The 19622-nt window shown below is 39.9% G+C and overlaps 2 protein-coding genes and 1 long non-coding RNA gene across 4 annotated transcripts; 2 read left to right on the top strand and 1 right to left on the bottom strand.

Annotated features, from left to right (window-relative positions):
* The first annotated feature begins 470 nt into the window (after window positions 1–470).
* On the top strand, window positions 471–6043 carry LOC147501599 (uncharacterized). 2 transcript variants are annotated; one of them, XM_086606633.1, is made up of 7 exons: window positions 471–824; window positions 1094–1209; window positions 1299–1484; window positions 1572–1667; window positions 1757–1828; window positions 2477–2593; window positions 4771–6043. In XM_086606633.1, exons 1-7 carry the CDS (start codon window positions 596–598, stop codon window positions 5680–5682), a joined length of 1728 nt encoding a protein of 575 aa, XP_086462759.1. In that variant the 5' UTR covers window positions 471–595; the 3' UTR covers window positions 5683–6043. The 2 variants fall into 2 exon arrangements, with proteins under 2 accessions (XP_086462759.1, XP_086462760.1); XM_086606634.1 differs by having other exon boundaries at window positions 692–824; window positions 1030–1209.
* A 983-nt stretch (window positions 6044–7026) lies between these two features.
* On the bottom strand, window positions 7027–8452 carry LOC147501598 (uncharacterized). The gene is made up of 2 exons (XR_015219838.1): window positions 8198–8452; window positions 7027–7859 (listed from the first exon to the last, which is right to left on the bottom strand). It is a non-coding gene; the product is annotated as an uncharacterized LOC147501598 (long non-coding RNA).
* A 5905-nt stretch (window positions 8453–14357) lies between these two features.
* LOC147501597 (uncharacterized) lies at window positions 14358–14762 on the top strand. The gene has a single exon (XM_086604345.1). It carries the CDS (start codon window positions 14358–14360, stop codon window positions 14760–14762), a length of 405 nt encoding a protein of 134 aa, XP_086460471.1.
* The last annotated feature ends 4860 nt before the right edge of the window (window positions 14763–19622 follow it).

Below are 19622 nucleotides of genomic sequence, written 5' to 3'. Positions count from 1 at the left end.
TGGCATCTAGGTGGCGCCTATGTGGAGGTGTAATTTTACACCCCCATTGGAGATGCCCTAAGTGAAGTTGTTAAATCCTAATAACACCTAGGTGGAGAGCCTATGTGGAGGTGTAATTTTATACCCTCCATTGGAAATGCCCCATCTCATTCCCAATGTGTATACCATTAAATAAATCTCATACGGAGTGTATTATTCTTCACACTAAGTTTTGGAAGTTCACTTCCTAAAACTCTGGTCTGGTGGGTTGTCTGTTATTCAGCAATTCTGTTAGTTGACGGAACGCAGCCACCTTATTACGAGATTACGAAATTGCAACTCGCTATATTTCAGAGGATATTTTACTATCATCCGAAATATCAATAGTCTTGTGAATTATATTGAAACATTGAGTGATTCTATATAAAAAATCAAATAATGAAGATATTTCAAATGATATCATGCCTTAAAAAACCGGTAGTACGGCCGACACGTCTGTGGATATTATCGTCTTATTAGGTCAAGACGAAAAGGAAACAATCTGAAACGTTTTTCATATTTACTTCCTCTTCTTTCTTTTGTCAGAAAAGAAGAAGAAGAAAAAAAAAAAAAAAAAATGGGTGGAGAGGAAACAGCAGCAGCACAAAATAATAATAATAATAATGGAATAGAAAGTGAAGGGGGAAATAAGAGAAAGACTGTTGAGCTACCGGATTCTATTGAACTTGTTAAGCAGAAAGTTCAAGCGTATGTATCTCGTCTCGTTAGTGACGCCGAAACTAAACGCCCTCGTCTTGATGACTCTACTACTACTGCCACTACTCCTCAATTATCTACATTGTCTGGTAATTTTTCTTTCTAGGGTTTTTATTTTATTATATTCTTTTACTTAATTGTTTGTTGCTGTCCTGAATGAAGACACGTGGCATGTATCTAAACCAACTCACGGAAGTCCCTTTGTCAATTATAAATTACATAATTATGACATATTGTTGTGTTGGTCTTCTGACCTAGGATTGTGTCTTTGTGTTTTCCCGCTTTCTTTTCCAGGTTTTGTGCTTAAGCATTTTTTGTTTTGGTTCTCATTCTCTTCTTTCACTCGTATTTCACCTAGATGCAAAAAAGCTAACAGAAAACACACAGAGTGGACCCTATCCTTACATGACACAGGCGAGCTCTAATTACGCTTCTCAAGGCTCAAGTAAGAAGATCGACATTCCGAATGGCAAGGTACTTGATTTGGTTTTTCTGCACCACCTTCAACTTCTTATGCAGGTTTACTTCAGCGTCTTTGTTCATGGCTGTGACTTTTGTTATAGGTTGGTGTTATAATAGGGAGAGCAGGAGACACTATAAAATCACTTCAACTTCAATCTGGTGCTAGGATCCAGGTGGACAAAGATACAGAAGTTGATCCTTATTCTCAGATAAGAGGTGTACAGTTGTTTGGTACACCTGAGCAAATTAGTAGAGCGGAGCAGCTAATCAAGGATGTAATTGCAGAGGTAGAATTTCGATAGTAATTACTTTTTGTTTTTTTTTGCTACCTAAATTAACTTTCTTACACATCTTATATATATCCTTGTCAACAGTCGGATGCAGGAGGGCCTGGCTCTTCTGCTGCCCGTGGATTTAACTCTGTTCCTGAGGGAGGTGAACATTTTATACTGAAGGTTCCAAACAACAAGGTAGTTTATGGTATATTGTTTGTGATTGCTGTGGTGGATATCATAATTGCAAGGTTACAGGAAGAGTTTGCATCTCTACTGATTTGTAGGTTGCCATGGTTATTGGAAAGGGAGGTGAGACCATTAAAAGTATGCAAAGCAAGTCTGGAGCTCGTATCCAGGTCTGTATAATTTATATATGCTGTGTATTTTATTCACTTAATCGTATACATGCATTGTTGTATAATTAAATGAGTTCTTGTTTCGGAGCTGTTATTGAACCTACCATGAAGTCAACTATGATACATTGATACCCTATAAGTTATGTGGGGAATCGGTGGTAAGACTATGTTTCGATAATATGACTCAAGGTATCGCGATATTACCTGGTCAATGTTGAACTCCTGGCTTATTTCTGTGGTTATTTCCTCTCACTGGTTATATTCTGCAACATCCTTCTAGGTTCTTTCAGAACTAGAAGCTTGCAAAACATACATGTGTTTGTCACAAAGAAATAGTACTTGTGTTGTTTCTAAGTATGTGGTCATCTAATTTGAACTATGATCTGTATGACATAATGAAAGTAGCTTTTGTAGTATTGCTAATTAGCTAATGTATTGACGATGAGTTTTAAACTTAAACTCTATATTGGGTGTGTCCAGACTCCAGATGTTGTATCATAATTTACATGGGAAAAATTGTAAAATGCTGTGTCCGATGTAGACTTGAGCTCTTTTTTGTCAGAGAGTGGTTAGATACCACACAGTAATCGCTTTTCGTGCTTTTATATTGTAATTACTGATATATACTCACTTTTGTTCTTATTTCAGGTGATACCTCTACGTCTCCCACCTGGTGATACATCAACAGAAAGAAATGTGCACATCGATGGCACTCAAGAACAAATCGAGTTTGCCAAGCAATTGGTCAATGAAGTTATCAGTGAGGTGAGTTTGCTGTAACTGTGATTAACTGAGATGTCTTTTTCAACTTTATTTGTTATGTCTAAGAAGTATATATCAATCCAAAAGTGGAAGGGAAAAAAAAACCATGAGCTTTGATAAGGTAGGTTCCCAAGATATGCTTATGTTTGCCTTAAATGCATAATTGTTGTAACTGTATTCTTTCATTAGTTGATGCGCTGTGATTTGGGGATTTTCCATATTCTGTAGGAAATTCATGGCTTGTCACAATTTGAAGTAGGTCAATTAGCATTAGTTATTCTGGAGGATACTTCGCATTCATACATGTGTATAATAACGTTAACAGTGCATATCCTTTTCCACATGCAACACAGATATGTTTCCTTATTTTGTTTTTACATTGGTCCCTGTATGCTATACAATGCCTTGCAGACGTGATCCTCCAATATTTGAATCTTAAAACTGGGTAGAGAATTTGATGAATTGGTCTTGACATCTTACGAATGGAGCCTTAAAGCCTTATTATGCACTATGGGGCTCACCCTTTGCTTTAAAGTGCTTATGATGTTTTTCTCGGTTTATTTAACCTTGGTGTCATTTCCCTTCCCCTCCCCCCCCCACAAAAAAAAGGAATATATAGAAAGAAAAAGAAACAGTTTTAAAATTCTGATTCTGAATTGGAAGGTTGTAACCTGTGATGAAGGGGTCGTGCAGACCAGTGATTGGTATATGTTTTCCTATTTTTACTGGTGTAAACCCTTCTTTCTTTACCAAAAAAAAAGGAGCAAACGCTTCTTTCCCTCAAACTTTAAAACCCTTTTTTTGGTCATATCTTCTGTAATCCTCTATTTTGTAAATCAATAAAATGTCCCATCATCCAATGGAAGAGAGAAAGAAATAGTAGTTCTCATCTATCTCTCCTTTGTAACCATGTTAGTAGGACGTTGAAACTTGCAAATATTAATTACTAGTCTGCAATGTCTTTCTTTGGTCTACTTTCCTACCTCGACACAGTTATCTTTTACCCTACTTGAAGTATCATTGTGATTTTTGTAAAAGTCAAATGCCATACTTACTAGTTTGTTTCTTAATTGGGTGTAGTCATTCATAGTGCTATTAGTTTCTAAATCTTGAGCTTATAATTTATACATGTATTTCTTATGCTAGTTTGGAACTCTTGAGAAAGCTTGATTTCTATCTAGAAATATGAAAACAAGGTAAAATATCAAAATAAGAGCGTAGTTCTAGCATGTCTGCAGTTTTAGTCAGTACAATAGGAGGTAAAGTTACCCAGAGTTAAGCTTACCAATAGAAATAAATGAAAGGGTCTTTAGGTGGAATAGGAAACCCGGTTGTTGATTCATTGGTAGTAAACATTGCTAATTGTTTCTGGTCAAAGGTGCATATTGAGACACGAGACATACCTTTTGAGGCGTTCGTGTTTCGGTGGGAGTCCATAATGAGATGATCGGGCTAAGAGACTTGTCACTTTATGGTTTTTCTTTTCTTTTTCTATATGCGTGTAATGGAGGATATCTCATCCTTATGTATCTATCTATAATTATATTAATAAAGTTATACTTTACCGATCAATAAAAAAAAAAACATTGCTAATTGTTTCAGCTCGTTTTACTGCGTTATGATCTTGTGTGGCTGCAGAAGTGTATTAATAATTTAGGACTTTCTTGGGTTTTTGTGAACTCCATGTTTTACCCACTAAAAATCTTCCTTACTGCTTTACTTTGACATTGTAGAAAGAGAGACAGTAAAAGTTAGGTCTCAAAGTGAGACCCATCCTTTATTTATAATAACAGAGTTACAATGTACATAGGTTGGGCCCAAGTATGGGACTAAACAGAAATATAGAACTAATATGACAATAGACATTAAACGATTCTGTTTGCCACAAAACATGCTTCAAATTATGATTCCTTTGCAAGTTTGAAGTATATTCCCTTTCTGGAAGAATTTGACATAAACAACTCAAGAACGAATTTTGCCCTCATACTGTTCGGCATCCTCTATTTCCGTTTGGTTTCTTGTTCATTGCTTATGTTAGTAGATTTTTATATTGTTAATATTTTATCTACATCTATTAGAAAAAACCTGTGTGGTTTAATTCTTACGAGAACTAAGTTGGTCTCCCTAGACGCTTGTTTTTATTTCTTCTACTCTAATTTGTGATTGTTTTCTATTGGCAGAATCGTGTAAGAAATCCCCCTGTAGGCAATAACCAAATGCAGCAGGCCTACTACCCTCCTGCGAATTGGGTTCCACCAGTGCAATCATCTACGCCTCAGCCTGGGTATGGATACACACAACCTGGTACGTATCCTGCACCCCCTCCAGCCTATTATGGCAGCTACCCACCTCAAACGGTTGGATGGGATCAGTCAAATTCAGTAGCTGGGCCTCCTCAACAGAGCACTGGAAATTACTACGGACAGCAGAATCAAACAGGTTCGGCAGCGCCAAATGTTAACTTGAGCTATGGTCAGACTCAAAGCACCAGCCAAAATTATGAACAAGGTTACTCTCATCAGCCACAAGGCTCTGGGCAGAATATCTCAGGTCAGGTCCCACCATACGATCAACAGAATAGTTATGTTACTTCAGGATATGGGCCACCAAATGTATCATCTCAGCTTGATGGAACAATCCCTACTCAGCCTTACGCTACTCAGCCACCTGCCTATCAAGGTTATTATGGTCAATCGCCAGCTATTGCTCCAACTCCAGCATATGGTCCTCAAAGCTACGCAGGCCCACTGCCACCTCATCCTGGTTATGATCAAACAGGCTACACCCAGTCAGGTTATGGTGGGCAGCCACCAGCTCATCCTCCAGCGCCACTGCAGTCCCAACCACCGATTTCCCAGCCGGTTTATGGTCAAGCTGGGTATCCACCACAGCCAGCCCCTCTTCAATCGAATAACTTTCAGGGTGCAACTGCCTATGGTATGACTCATCCTCAGATGCAGGCCCAACCACCTCCGAAAACGTATGCAGCACCATTGCCTTATGGAGCTGAAAGAAATGGAGATAATAGCATTGCTCCTGCAAACAATGTCACTGGCTCCACCGTGCAGGAAGTGGCTCAAGCTCAAAGCTGAAAGTATAGTGTCTTTAACCAACATTTTCTGGGGTTAGAACTATTCAATAGACTGTTTTAGGAAATCGTTTTGTGGTCATAGAGTGATGGGCATGGTGTTGGCCTTATTGTAGGCTTACAACTAGTCCATAGACTCGGAAAGATTAGCACCAATTTTTTTATGGGATGCATGTGTTTTAAAAGGAACAGGGCATTGTTAGTAGATGTTTCTTCTTTTATTGGGTTCATGTAATAGCAGAACAGTCTATGTTGGCTGTGGAAATATGGTAGACCTAAACCTTGCATCTAAGACGAAACTACAATACTGAGTGGTATGCTTCTCAGATTATTCAATTCAGTGAAATGAACACCTGTTTTTTTTATCGTGCTCGGCTCATGCTATGATAGCATATTTTTTATTTCTAGAAATTTTTCGTTTTGTTTATTTTCAAAGTGGCAATTTGTAGCCATTCTGGAGATGTTGTTTGATCTATCTATCACATATTTGTTCTCTATCCATTGGCCTATTGACACTGAAAAGGTGGCAATTCTCGTGTCTTTTCACGATAGCACAACAAAAAACTTCGACCAACAATATCACAGGAGCACTCAATGTGCAGTGTTCTGCACCGTCTATTTGGAATCTTTCATCAAAGCTGAAGGAGTGAATAAGGGTAAAATCGGTAGATCAGTTGTTTAACTTGCTACACCAAGTTACCAAATCTCTATGTGTTTCGTCGATATCAAATAAGAAAACAGAAAGGGTCTTTTAGGTTTTGGTCCACCTAAATAATTGGTATTTGGGGTTTGGTCAATAATAAACTTATTAGGTTTTGGTCCTCCTGACTAACAGTCAACCAAATTGAGTGTTGGTTGACTATTTGTTGACTGTTGGTATTTTGTAAATGAAACCCATATTCTCTCTCTTTCTTTTTGTTTTTGATTTTCGGACCGTTAGATCTCGGATCCAACGGTCTCGAAACACTCATCCCTATAGGGATATTCTCGTGGTAGCCCAGATCTTTGTAAATACCCAACGTGTGTGAGGCACGTGTCAATTTGGTTAACTTTTAGTCAGGAGAACCAAAATCTAATTAAACGATTAGTGCGGACCAAACCCCATATACTAATTATTTAGGAGGATCAAAACCTAAAAGACCCAAAAAAAAAACACGTGTTAATATCGATTAGTTTAGGTCTTTAGGAGGACCAAACCCTAAATATTAATTATTTAGAAAGACCATAACCTAAAAAACCCCAAAAAAAAGTGGAAGAGTTTAGTTTAGTTTTCCGTTTTATAATACACGTGTTTGTATAATAATGGTTTATATCAAGTTAATCTATACAGTATGGCGGCCAGATTCCATTATGTAAAAAAATCATGAAATACGATTAGATTCAAGAAAACAATAACACACAAATTTCTTAACTCACACTCAAAGAGGCACCTGTCAGTTTGGTTGGTTGACTGCTTAGTTAGGAAGACCAAAGCCTAATAAGCCGATTAGTGCATACCAAACCCTAAATACCAATTATTTAAGAGAACCAAAACCTAAAAAACCCAAAAAAAAATTATTCTTCATTCTCAACCTTCATCGCCCTCCTCTTCACCTCAAAACTGGTGTGCACATTTAATTATGAAAAAGACCCGTTGCTTGCGATTTGATATGAGTAAGAATTGGGCTCATGTTGTAGCATGTTTCAAATTAACAGCAACGAACCACCACATGCTAATTCTGATATAGAAGGCTGTAGTCACAGTACTTGCGTTCTCTTGACCAATTTGGCGCAGGATCAAGTGCAGTACCTTATGTCCTTATCAAAGGAGCAAGAAGCTGCAACAGGTGCACTCAGAACCAAAAATCTCGTAACAGTTTCCTTAGTAATCAGTAAGTTCAGGACTTCAGGTGATAAGATCTTAATGACTTGATGGGGTTTTCACGGTGATGACTTTGAAAAATAACATATTACATACGTGAGAATAGGAGTAAATCTGACTCTGTACCATATTTGGGAAAATTTAAGAGTGTGATATCGTTTTAAGGCCAAACACAATCAAAGCTCCAACATCAGCAAGTTCAGCAAGTAGTCCAATAATTACACCAATTGGAGGCAACCAATCACCATTCCAGTGTTCACATCGTACCCTGCAAATTGCTTCTTTGGTGCATTACATTGCGGGCATATGTATGTATCCGGCTGCAGATAAGGAAATAACAAAGATTAGAGCAGCGATACCAACTAAGTGCATGCAAAATGCAAAATTGGGTACTCTGACAAAGGGAAATGAACTCTGACAAAGGGGGGAAAAAATACTCTATGAGATAAGGCTTGCCTGCTCTTCAAATTTAAGATGCATGCAACTATACAAGCTAGCTTTATTTCTTCTTATTATTAAGTTACTCGGTGAGTGTGCTTCCAAACACCTTTTCACAGCACACACCATACAAAAAGATAAGGATATCCAATCTTATAGTCAATTGCCAATGACCTAGCCAAATAGAGTGAACTCAAAAATAAAGCTATTATTCTCATACCTCAAAAATAGCAGAAGTGCAGTTGCAGGCCTAAGCATATCTAAATTATAGTTGCAGAGTGTTCTATTCTCAAGAATCAGGGACCCGGACAAAAAATGGTCTATTCTCGGTTTATATCTCAAGAACTTACAAAAATTGCAGAGTGTTGAAACTGAAAGGGGCCTTCAATTAGGGAAGCAAGAGGCTTGTACAAGGAGCAATTCACTCCGAATCCAGCAATATAGTGTGATGTCCAATTTGTTTTGTATTAGTCGCAGAACCACTGTAGAAGTATGCCGCTACTTTGAAGTCAGTTTTCTATCACAATCCCATGGCATGAGCCGACTGAAGTGGGGCATTTGAGCACCCCTCCACTCTCGTGTGGTTAAATCCTATTGTATTATTCTTTTTTTAAAGCAAATAATTTAGTGGAGTTTTAGCACCGATCTGTACCCTATTGAGTTTCGACTTTTATAAGCTGCAAAGGAGCAATTGATTTTAAGCGGCAGATTTCATGTAACACAAGTACACAATTCTCCAGTCCCAAGCAGCTTTATGCAAGCAAACTCTTTTTATCTTATTAGGCAAATTTCACTCTCGGCAGGTTTGGCATTGCTCAGAGTTGATATTGCAGATATTAAAGGACTTCCTCGGGTAGAGTACAACGACAGATCTGATCAAATTAGACTCATCTAACATAGCAGTGTCTTCACAGCAAAATCCTTCTCTATACTCGCTCTAAACAATATTGAACAGTTAAACAACTACAATTTGTAAGGGAAAAACAAATTACAGTAATTCTGTGTAATAATTTGAATGCAAAATAAATGTACAACATTTGACCCATCTACGCCATCCTTGTCAGCGAGTAAGTCTCCAAAAAACGTTCACTAAGATGATAGTCACGGCCATGCCTGTGTATGCAATCCACTTGTCAACACGATGCCGCCTTTCAATAAGTTTCAAGACAGAGTTTGAGAGCCCAATCGTGTTAAGGGTGTCCAGCGCTTTACGTTGTGCCCTCTGCACAGAAAACGATAATCGATTAAACAAGAAATCCATAGACGCTGATCATGTGATGAATTACCAATTGTGGAAACATTGAAAACCTAGAGCAGAAAGAGGATAACCGCACAAAACGATATAGATGACAAGTCTTTGTGCTGAACCCAAAGATTTCTATCAAAGTACTAAGAAGGCAACTCTTACTGAAATACTACATAGAATTCCCAAACAGAACTAATTAAAAAACTGAAATACTATATGCTATTACGTAGCAAAATCCTTCAGGGTAGCAAAATTTGAATAAATCTTGTTTAGGTATAGAGTTATACCTTCAACCTGAGATCGGGTTTGATGGAGAAGTGGCTGCACTCTTCCTTTGGAGAAGAATTGCCTACGTATTGAGTCTTTGGTTAGACTCGAATCAAGCCAATCGTAGTTCCTTAGAGATTGAAGATTCAGCCTCTCTTTTTGGAGAAGATGGAGCTTCCCTTTTATAGGCATCAAGCTGTCTCCTCCCTTTCTAGATGCGTCTGTTATGAAGTAAAGACTTGGAGACCGTTACAGAGTAAAGTCTCTCATTAATGATGTTGTTGATTGTAGCACGCAGCGGTTACATTTCCTAAGTCGTCTGGACGACCTGACCTTAGAGCGTAGTGCTAGCTTGTAGGTCGTTGGTGTCGACCTGTGGTTGAGAGTGGACTCGTGGTCTGCCACGAGTGGTTGAGAGTGGATGGTACTGACACAGCCCCCTTTCTTTATATCACTGTTTGTAGAATAGTGGTGTAAAGAAAGATAATAAATGAGACCGCGTGTCTTATTTGGTTGAAAAATGGAGATTGTTGCAAAAATATTTTCTATTTTTGTAGGCTGGATGTCGCTTGTTGTTTAGAGTTTTGTTGTGAATTAATGTGGTAGGTTGTACGTCGTAGTGCGCAGATCGTAGCTCATGGTGCGTAGATCGTAAATCATATGTCGTAGCTCGTAATGCATAGATTGTAGTTCATGGATTAGATTTGACTGATAATTAGCCTTTGAGTGGTAATTACAGTTGAATCAAACTTAAACCTGGCGTTGGTGTTAAGATGATTTGTACGCCTTTTGGGGGCGTTTTTGTTGATAGTTAGCTTTTTGGGAGCGTCACTATGATTGACAGCTAGCCTTTTGGGGGCATCACTATGATTGATAGCTAGCCTTTTGGGGGGTGTCACTATAGTTGATAAGCTAGCCTTTTGGGGGCGTCACTATGGTTGAATCAAGCTTAACCCTGGCGTTGGTGTTAAGTTGATTGTACGCCTTTCGGGGGCGTTTTTGTTGATAGTTAGTATTTTGGGGGCGTCACTATGGTTGATAACTAGCCTTTTGGGGGCGTCACTATGGTTGATAGCTAGCCTTTTGAGGGTATCACTATGGTTGAATCAAGCTTAACCCTGGCGTTGGTGTTAAATTGATTGTACGCCTTTTAAGCCACTATGGTTGATAGCTAGCCTTTTGGGGGTGTCACTATGGTTGTTTCCCTTTGAGAGTCCTTGATTGCGATATGACATCGTAGTGCGTGGTTCGAACTTGATCCTTAGTTAGGAGTCAAGCTGATTCGTTGATAGCTAGCCTTTTGGGGGCGTCACTATGGTTGATAGTTAGCTTTGAATTGGCGTGACTGTAGCTAGCCCCAGTTTTAGAGCTTGATTGACCTATAAAAAATTTGTGCTAACACCAAAGAGTGAGTACAAACTAACGGTAGTAAGTCTGGAGGTGCATAGAGCGTGCTAACTGAATTGAACATGTTTAGATGGCAATGACTAGCCCCAATTCGGAGATGGTTGTGGCTAGCCTTTGGCTTGCGATAAACTGCAAGGGAGTAAGCTTTTATTTTGCAATTCGAGTGACTCACTGGTTTGTTCTGATAGTTGGAATATTGGTTGCTTCTTCCAGGTTGTAGACCTGCTCTAACCTGAAGATGACTTGATCTGAGGATGACCTAAGCGGAGGACAACTTGAGTGAGGGGCGACCCAAAAGGCGAAGATGAAATGATCTGAGGATGACTTGAGTTGAGGACGACCTGAGCTGAGGATGAGCTGATCTGAGGACGACCTGAGTTAAGGACTGAAGATGAGTTGTGCTGAGGATGAGCTGATCTGAGGATGAGCTGACTTGAGGATGAGCTGACTTGAGGATGAGCTGTTATGAGGATAAGCTGATCTTTAGCTAATTGAAGTAAGTTTGTATGTGTTTTGGTATTTTGGCCATAACTTTGGCTACAGTTGTCAGAATCACACGTGTGAGCCCGATTCGGAAAGATCTCGGCGGCGTGCATATTGTCAGTGGCCATTTTCGAGGTCAAAATCTACTGTTTTCCCCTCCAAAATCACATTTTTTTGTTTTTGTCCGACCTGAGTTGATGATGCACTGATTTGATGGACGACCTGGATGAGGACGACCTGGCTGAGGATGACCTGAGTTGAGAATGACCTGGCTTGATGATGTGCTGATCTGATGGACGACCTGGCTGAGGATGACCTGAGCTGATGGATGACCTGGCGGAGGTCTTTGCATGAGATATGGCTGAGGTTTTGATGTAGCTCTGTGATGAGTTGTGTTGGTGTGCGGGTGTGCGCTTCTCCTCATTGATATTAACATGCTTTGAAATTTTTGTTTGAGAGTGGTTGAATCAGCACCTTAGTTGACTGGTAAGAGGCGACACACAAAATTTGGATTCTGGATATGTATTGTCACCGATTCGCCGTAAAGGAACGTGTGATATGGTGGTAGTTGCAGCCCTCGGGTTGGTACTAGATCGACTGCAAGTGATCTGTAAATCTGAAATATATCTTGCAACATAGAAGTATGCACAGATGATCCGAATTGATCTAAGATTAAAGATTAGTATAAATGAAGGATAGTTGAATGTAGACTTATCTTTTAGAACGCTGACTTTTCGCTTGCTACCATTGATAGTTGAATGGAAGAATGCTGACTGTTCTTCCCTAGTGGTTTTACCAAGTTTCGTGGGCTTGAGAAATTGATGTGAATGCTTTTTCTCAAGAAAACGAACCGGCATATGGCACCAATGTTTAGGTATAAAGTTATACCTTCAACCTGAGATCGGGTTTGATGGAGAAGTGGCTGCACTCTTCCTTTGGAAAAGAGTTGCCAACATATCGAGTCTTTGGTTAGACTCGAATCAAGCCAATCGTAGTTCCTTAAAGATTGAAGATTCAGCCTATCTTTTTGGAGAAGATGGAGCTTCCCTTTTATAGGCATCAAGCTGTTTCCTCCCTTTCTAGATGTGTCTGTTATGAAGTTGTTCTGGCCCCCACAAATGTGGCCCAATAAAAGCCCATTTCAATATAAAGCCCACGCTCAAAGTCCATGCTTCAAAAAAGCCCACGCTCATAGGTTATCTATGAAAAAGCCCACGCTCAGAGCTTATCTACAAAAAGTCCACGCTCAAAGCCTACATCCCACGATGTTTTGCGAGTCAAACAACTTCCACCAACTTCATCCCACGATTGGACAGTTCTCCCGCCAGTTCTCCAACTTCATCTCCCGCCAGTTCTCCAACTTCATCCCACGATTGGACAGTTCACCCGCCAGTTCTCCAACTTCATCCCATGATTTGACAGTTCTCCCGCCAGTTCTCCAACTTCATCCCACGATTGGAATATTGGAGAACGAGGAAGTAACTATCACCGATCCAACCTATAAAATCCAACCTTCGTCATTTTTCCAGAACTACGCAATCGAGACTTAATCCCAAGCAATACATTTGGAGTGCGTAGGGCAACTTCAAAACCGAAGTCCGTCTCATCTTTTCCCAACCACCATCTCCTTCTCCATCTCCAAAAAACATTACTTCGGACCCTCAACCAGGTGTGTTTTGGCAAATCTTCTTTGAAACATATTTGGCCCGTCTGTGGGGATACCACTAAACCACAAAACAAAAGTTACGTCAATGGCTTCTCGAAAAACAAACAACTGTGAAAGTATCCCTTTTACAGCACAAGTTCAGCACTCCCCTTCTACTGAGAATTCACTTTCTAAGTCCAATGGTCCTCGGCCATCTGCGACTGAGAGAGTGGGTATCCATGTATCTGATCCATCAACTCAAGTCGACCGTCGTCTCCAACAATTGGAGAGCAAGAATAACAATCTGAAGAAACAGCTGCGTCAACTTCTCGAAGATGATTCAGGGTCCACGGCAAAAAGTGTTTGGGATTGTTTGAACACTAAAGCATCTTTGTCAAAGACTCCAAGTACAAACTCCCGCACCAAGAGAAACCGTGCGAGTCGTTTACGAAAGGCTTCGCGCAAACAGAATGTGCAACACCGAAAGCCAACACTTTCCAGTGTAATCGTAAGCGAATCCACAAACTCCTCTGCCGACCTTGATGCCGATCACCCTGTGAGGGATCACCAACTCACAAAAGATCTCATGACGAAAATTGGTTTAGCCGATTCGAATCATACTAAGGGAGATCGGCAAAATATGCATATAGGTCGGCAAGGTAGACTACCCAACGAACGAAAAAGTCATGAAGTTCCTACCCCAAGCTCTAGGAGGGTAGGCAAAATATTCACAAGTCCCTCGTAACAATGGTATCGCCCGATCTTGACAATGAAGACTATTCACCAAGCAGTTCTAGTTCACAACCTAGTCGCCCAAGTTGTAGTCCCAATCCAAGATCTCATTGTCGGCCAAAGTATGTTGACAATGGTAGCCATGGAGATGGAGACTCACTTGCATCAGGTCAAGAAAATGGTTGTGACAGTCCAGCACTCAGTCCGTACTTTCCCGATGTTCACCATAGGAGACAAAGGAACCGATCTCCACTACTGGCTCGGTCACCTACACCTGCATGGACGGGTCGACGAGAACTCACTCCACCTCCTCCAAAGAAATCTTGGCCAAAACGTCCACAGTTCGGTCGTGACCATCGTCGAGAGAATGTTCCATTTTCTGAACGACGTCTCCATGAAATAATACTGAAGGCGGTTAATGATAAGGAGTCACGAGAAAACAAAATATGAAATCTCGCTATAGAGAGTGGTATCAATTCTCCCTTCTCTCTCCGAATCCAAACAACCGTTCATCACAAGGACTTCAAGCAGCCATAATTTGAAAAGTATGATGAGATTGATGGAGATACTTTGATGCATCTTGTTAATTACAGAAACAGGATGATCTTATGGACTTTCGACGATGCTCTTCTTTGCAAGTTATTCCCGTCCACACTCATTGGAATTGAGTCGATGAGATGGTTTAACATGCTTCCAGAAAGATCCATCCACAATTTTACTGATCTTGCATATAAGTTTGCCGAACATTTTCGTCACAATTGGAAAGAACCGAAAAATATTGATTATTTATTCAGTATTAAACAACAAAAGGACGAAAAGCTCAGTAAGTTTGTTGCGAGATTTCGGAAAGCGGCTGTTGAAATTCTAGATGCATCTGATATTCTTGTCATTTATGCTTTCAAGGAAGGCATTAATTATGATAGGGACGGCGTTTACAACTCTATAGTAAAAGGCGTCCCAACAACTCATTATGAACTTTTTGCTCGAACTCAACAGTTTATTTGAGTTGAAGATGATGCATCGGCACGAGTCCACAGAGATAGGGATCGGATAAGCAAGCCGCAGGAACAAAGTCAAAAACCAAAGTTTCACCAAACTACCGATCAAAAGTTCAAAAGTGATGGTAGGCCACAACAATGGAACGACAAAGAACAAAAGAAACTTCCCGAGTTAAAACTTACCACCCTCAACGAGAAGTATGCTGTTATCTATGAGAAGATTAAGGGAAAGACTATCTTATCTCCACCTTTTCCTCTCTCCAAAGATACCAAGGCTACGTGACAAATCACTCGTGGTGCAAATTCCACGGCGATTTTGGTCATGAAACCCGAACAATGCCGATCTCTAAGGGGTAGAATCAAGGTTTGATCAAGAAGGGTATGCTCGAGGATTATGTGTTTGGTAAAACGAAACAAGCTTTAGTCGTGACCGCGACACAATGTAATCAAAGTCGGTCATGCCGAGTTGATTCAATGTCTAACACCCAGTATAAAATTTCAATCACTCTAAGATCATTGATCTCATCCACCACTATGTTTATAGTGGATATGATTTTTCCACGGTATGGGTAATTGAGACTTATGAGGAAGGACCTCTCTTTAGGCCGACAACGATCGATAGAAGTGCACCATCCTCATTGTGATCTTTGTTGTAATACAAGCTTTTGTTGGAATTCATCGTGTGCGCAAAAATCATGATCGATCTGAGTAGTTCGGCAAGTGTGATCTACAAGCGTTGTTACAAAGGACTCAATCTCCTCGAAAAATGATAGTTCCCGATCCAAATCCAATAATAGGCCCGATGGGGACAACAACAAAATCAATTGGTAGATGCTTTCTTCCGGTGACATTAATGAACAAGGAAGTTACAATTGATTTTCTTCTCATGGATTGTAACTCCTCCTACAATGTCATTCTGGGAAGAGATTGGATCCACTCAATGGGAGCTCATTATTTCTACTTTCCATCGGCTATCAAGTTACGGTGTGATGGTATGGTATGCAAAGTTCGGTGATCATATAGCAGCTTTAAAGTGCCATGAGTCTATACTCGAAGATTATAAAGATTCGGAAGTCAAAGGCAACACCATCCTAAATGTCGATGGGGTAAAATAGCAATTACAGAATTCCATTGGCTGGGTACACGCTATGGAGCAGCGTTTAGGTGGCCCCCCGACCATCGATAGGCTCCTCGAAGTACAGATCGACAACAAGGAAGAAGAAACCACTTTTATTTCTGCGGAAATTTCCAAGAAGGAACAGGATGAACTCATTGAGCTTTTGAAGAAAAATTGTACAGTGTTTGCGTGGATGGTCGAACAAATGCCTGGGATTGATCCTTCACTTGCATGTCACAGGCTGGATATCGACAAAACACAAAAAAGCCATCGTCGAGAATCCTCGCCCGAATGGCTCCCCAATCGAAAGCTCAAAGTGAAAGAAGAGATCGACAAACTTCTAAGTGTTAATTTTATTAGGCATGTACTATATCCTAAATGGATATCCAATGTAGTAGCAAATCCCTAAGAAAAATGGGAAACTTAGAATGCGTGTTGATTTTATCGATATCAATAAAAATGTCCCATCCACCTCGTATCCCTTGCCTCATTTTCGAAATGGTTGATGCCACTTCGGGGTTTAAACAATTTCTTTTATGGATGCCTCAATGGGATTTTATCAAATTGCATTAGGTGAAGATGAACAAGAACTTACAACTTTCATAACAGACCAAGGCTTATTTTGCTATAAGGTAATGCCTTTCGGTCTAAAAAATGCACCGGCAACATATCAGAAATTCATAAATACATCATTTTCAGACTTCTTAGGCAAGTTTATGGAAGTTTATATTGACGATATGGTCATTAAGTCGCATGAAGAGTCTTCTCACCTTCATCACTTGCAAAAATTCTTTGATCGACTTGTGTATATTCGAATGCGTCTAAATCCAACAAAATGCGTATTTGGGTTAGCATCGGATAAATTTCTTGGATATCTTATGACCAAACGAGGCATTGAAGCTAATCCTGATCAAATTCGTGCAATTACCAAAATGCCCTCGCCAAAAACAAAGAAGCAGATCTAGTAACTTACGGGTAGGATAGCAACTTTGGGTAGATTTATCTCAAAATATTCAGATCGGCTCCACCCCTTTTTTCAAGCCATTAAGGGATCCTCACAATGGACAAATGAGTGTGACGTAGCTGTTCAGAAAATGAAAGAATACCTAGTACAGCCGCCAATTCTTGCTAGTCCGACCACCGGACAAACAATTGACATTTATTTGGCGAAGATCGAAATAGGCTGTGAGTCTTAGCCTTATTCATTGATGATGAAAATGAACAACCAATTTTCTTCATAAGTAAGACCCTTACGACTCGAAAGCAAGGTATTCACAGATTGAGAAAATAGCTCTCTCACTTGTCCATAGTGCACGAAGATTGAAGCCTTATTTCCAAGGGCGTGTCATCAATGTCTACACTGAATACCCCTTGAGAAAAGTTCTTCGAAATGCTGATTCGAGCAGATTAGCAGAATGGGAAATATATTTGAATGCCTACGAGATTATCTATAAAGCCTGATCATCTGAGAAAGGCCACGCAATGACATCACTTATGACCGATTTTCCTGTCGATGACATACCGACCATGGAAGAGCAGTTTGAGGAACCTCCTCCTAATCCACAACAAGGATCGGCTGATCCATCCACAAGTGCCGACCCTTCTTTATGGATTCTACACACGGACGGTTCCAAGAACAAATCAGGTTCAGGTCTTGGTTGTGTTTTGATCCGACCTGATGGCGAGAAAATTGAAAAATCTGTTCGCCTCGGATTTTGCGCATCAAACAATGAAGCTGAATATGAAGCAGTTCTTTATGCAATGCGAACAACACTTGACCTGGGGGTGACAAAGATCGAGTTATTCACTGACTCAAAGCTTGTTGCGAATCAATTTGGCAAATCATTTGTTGCTCGAAATGATAGGATGGTTGCATATGTCCGAAAAATGCATGAGCTATCCATTCATTTCAAATCCATTGCAGTTCACCAACGCTTTCGCAATGATAATCGTCACGCTGATGCCTTAGCCTATCTCTCTGCCGCAGTTGATGTTAACAATGAAAGAAAAATCTATATTGATTTCCAACCTTTTCCAAGCATAATTGTTATAGAAGAAAATATTCAAAACTTATATATTGCTCATCTATGCTATTTCCAAACGACATCTCGGCATTTCGAATTCGAGCAAGTAAATGTCGTAACAACAAGGAAAAGAAAGATAGAAGAGCTAGCTCAATCGGCCGGCACAAGTTTAGAATCTCACTCAGAGGAAGCAGCTCAAGAAGATTTAGCCGACCATCAAGATTTGGCCGATCATCATTTTGAGAGTGATTCTCCACTCACACAGGATGCCGACCAAAGCAATGTTGATATGGAAGATGAGTCCCATGAAGCAGATAATTCTCCAGAAGTACCACATTTGGATCTCCAATCTATCGATGGTGATTCTTCACCAGATGATTGGAGACCTACTTATTTAAAATTTCTGCAACATGGAACTCTACCTGAGGATTCCTCACTTTCCTACAAAATTAAGAGAGATGCCTGGAAATTTGTCATAATTCCAAATTCTAAAGGCAAGCTCCTACTTTATAGGAAAGCAAACAACTTCAGTCCTCTTCTCAGATGTCTTTCCAAAGATCAAGGTCATCTAGTTCTTGAAGAAATACACTCCGGACTTTGTGGAAACCATTCTGGGGGATGTAGTCTTGCACATAAAACCATGACTCAAAGATACTGGTGGCCTAGCATGCAAAGACACTCAGTGAAATTTGCCCAAAAATGCATACCTTGTTAAAAACATGAAAATATGGGCAAACTCCCAGCAACGGAACTCCACCCAATTCTAAGCCCTTGGCCTTTTGCGAAATGGGGCTTGGATATTGTGGGCTACCAAAGGCTCCTGGAAGTGTAAGATTTTTATTGGTTGCGACTAATTATTTCACTAAATGGATAGAAGCTCAACCGCTTGTCAACATCTCAGCAATAGATGTACGACGTTTCTTATGGAAAAACATCGTTTGTCGCTTTGAAATTCCATCTAACATCGTCTCTGACAACGGTAAACAATTTGATGCGGAAGAAATTCACAAATTTTGCGCCTCACTAAAAATTCAGCATAATTTTTCCGCTCCATATTATCCACAAGCAAATGGACAAGCAGAAGCAACCAATAAGACGATTCTCTCGACTTTGAAGAAGAAGCTTAATGAAGCAAAAGGAAATTGGGTTAAAGAGTTACCAGCAGTGCTTTGGGCATATCGCACCACTCCAAAGCATTCTACCAATCTTTCCCCTTTCAACCTAGCTTATGGCATGGATGTTGTCCTCCCTACAGAATTAATTGCACCAACTACAAGGACAGAAGCGGTACAAATTGGAAACAATGATGCTACTCTAACTTTGGTGGCAGACTCAATCGATAAAACTCTAGAAGAAGCTTTACAATGTCTAATAAAATATCAGGCAGACATGAAACGCAAATATGATAGAAAGCTCCGCCTCAAGAGTTTTGAACCAGAAGATTGGGTACTTAGCCAAAAACAGAAGCTCATTGAATCTGGGAAGCTGTCAGAGAATTGGGAAGGACCGTTCATCATTGATAGGCCAGCATCTAAAGGGTCTTATTTCCTTCGTAGAGTCACTGGAGAAAAATTTGTCAAGCCATGGAATGCTTTTCATTTGAAAAAGTTTTATCGTTGAATATTTTGTTCTTCATTCATTGTAATCATTTCATAATTCAATAAAATTCAATCCATCTTTCGTTTTAACTAGGAATCAAATACCCCAAATTTCATTACGTTATCAT

The sequence above is a fragment of the Coptis chinensis genome, chromosome 4 (genome assembly GCF_015680905.1).
Source record: "Coptis chinensis isolate HL-2020 chromosome 4, ASM1568090v1, whole genome shotgun sequence".
NCBI lineage: Eukaryota > Viridiplantae > Streptophyta > Magnoliopsida > Ranunculales > Ranunculaceae > Coptis > Coptis chinensis.
The sequence above is the reverse complement of the archived record's forward strand: the minus strand, read 5'-3'. Positions and strand labels throughout refer to the sequence as shown.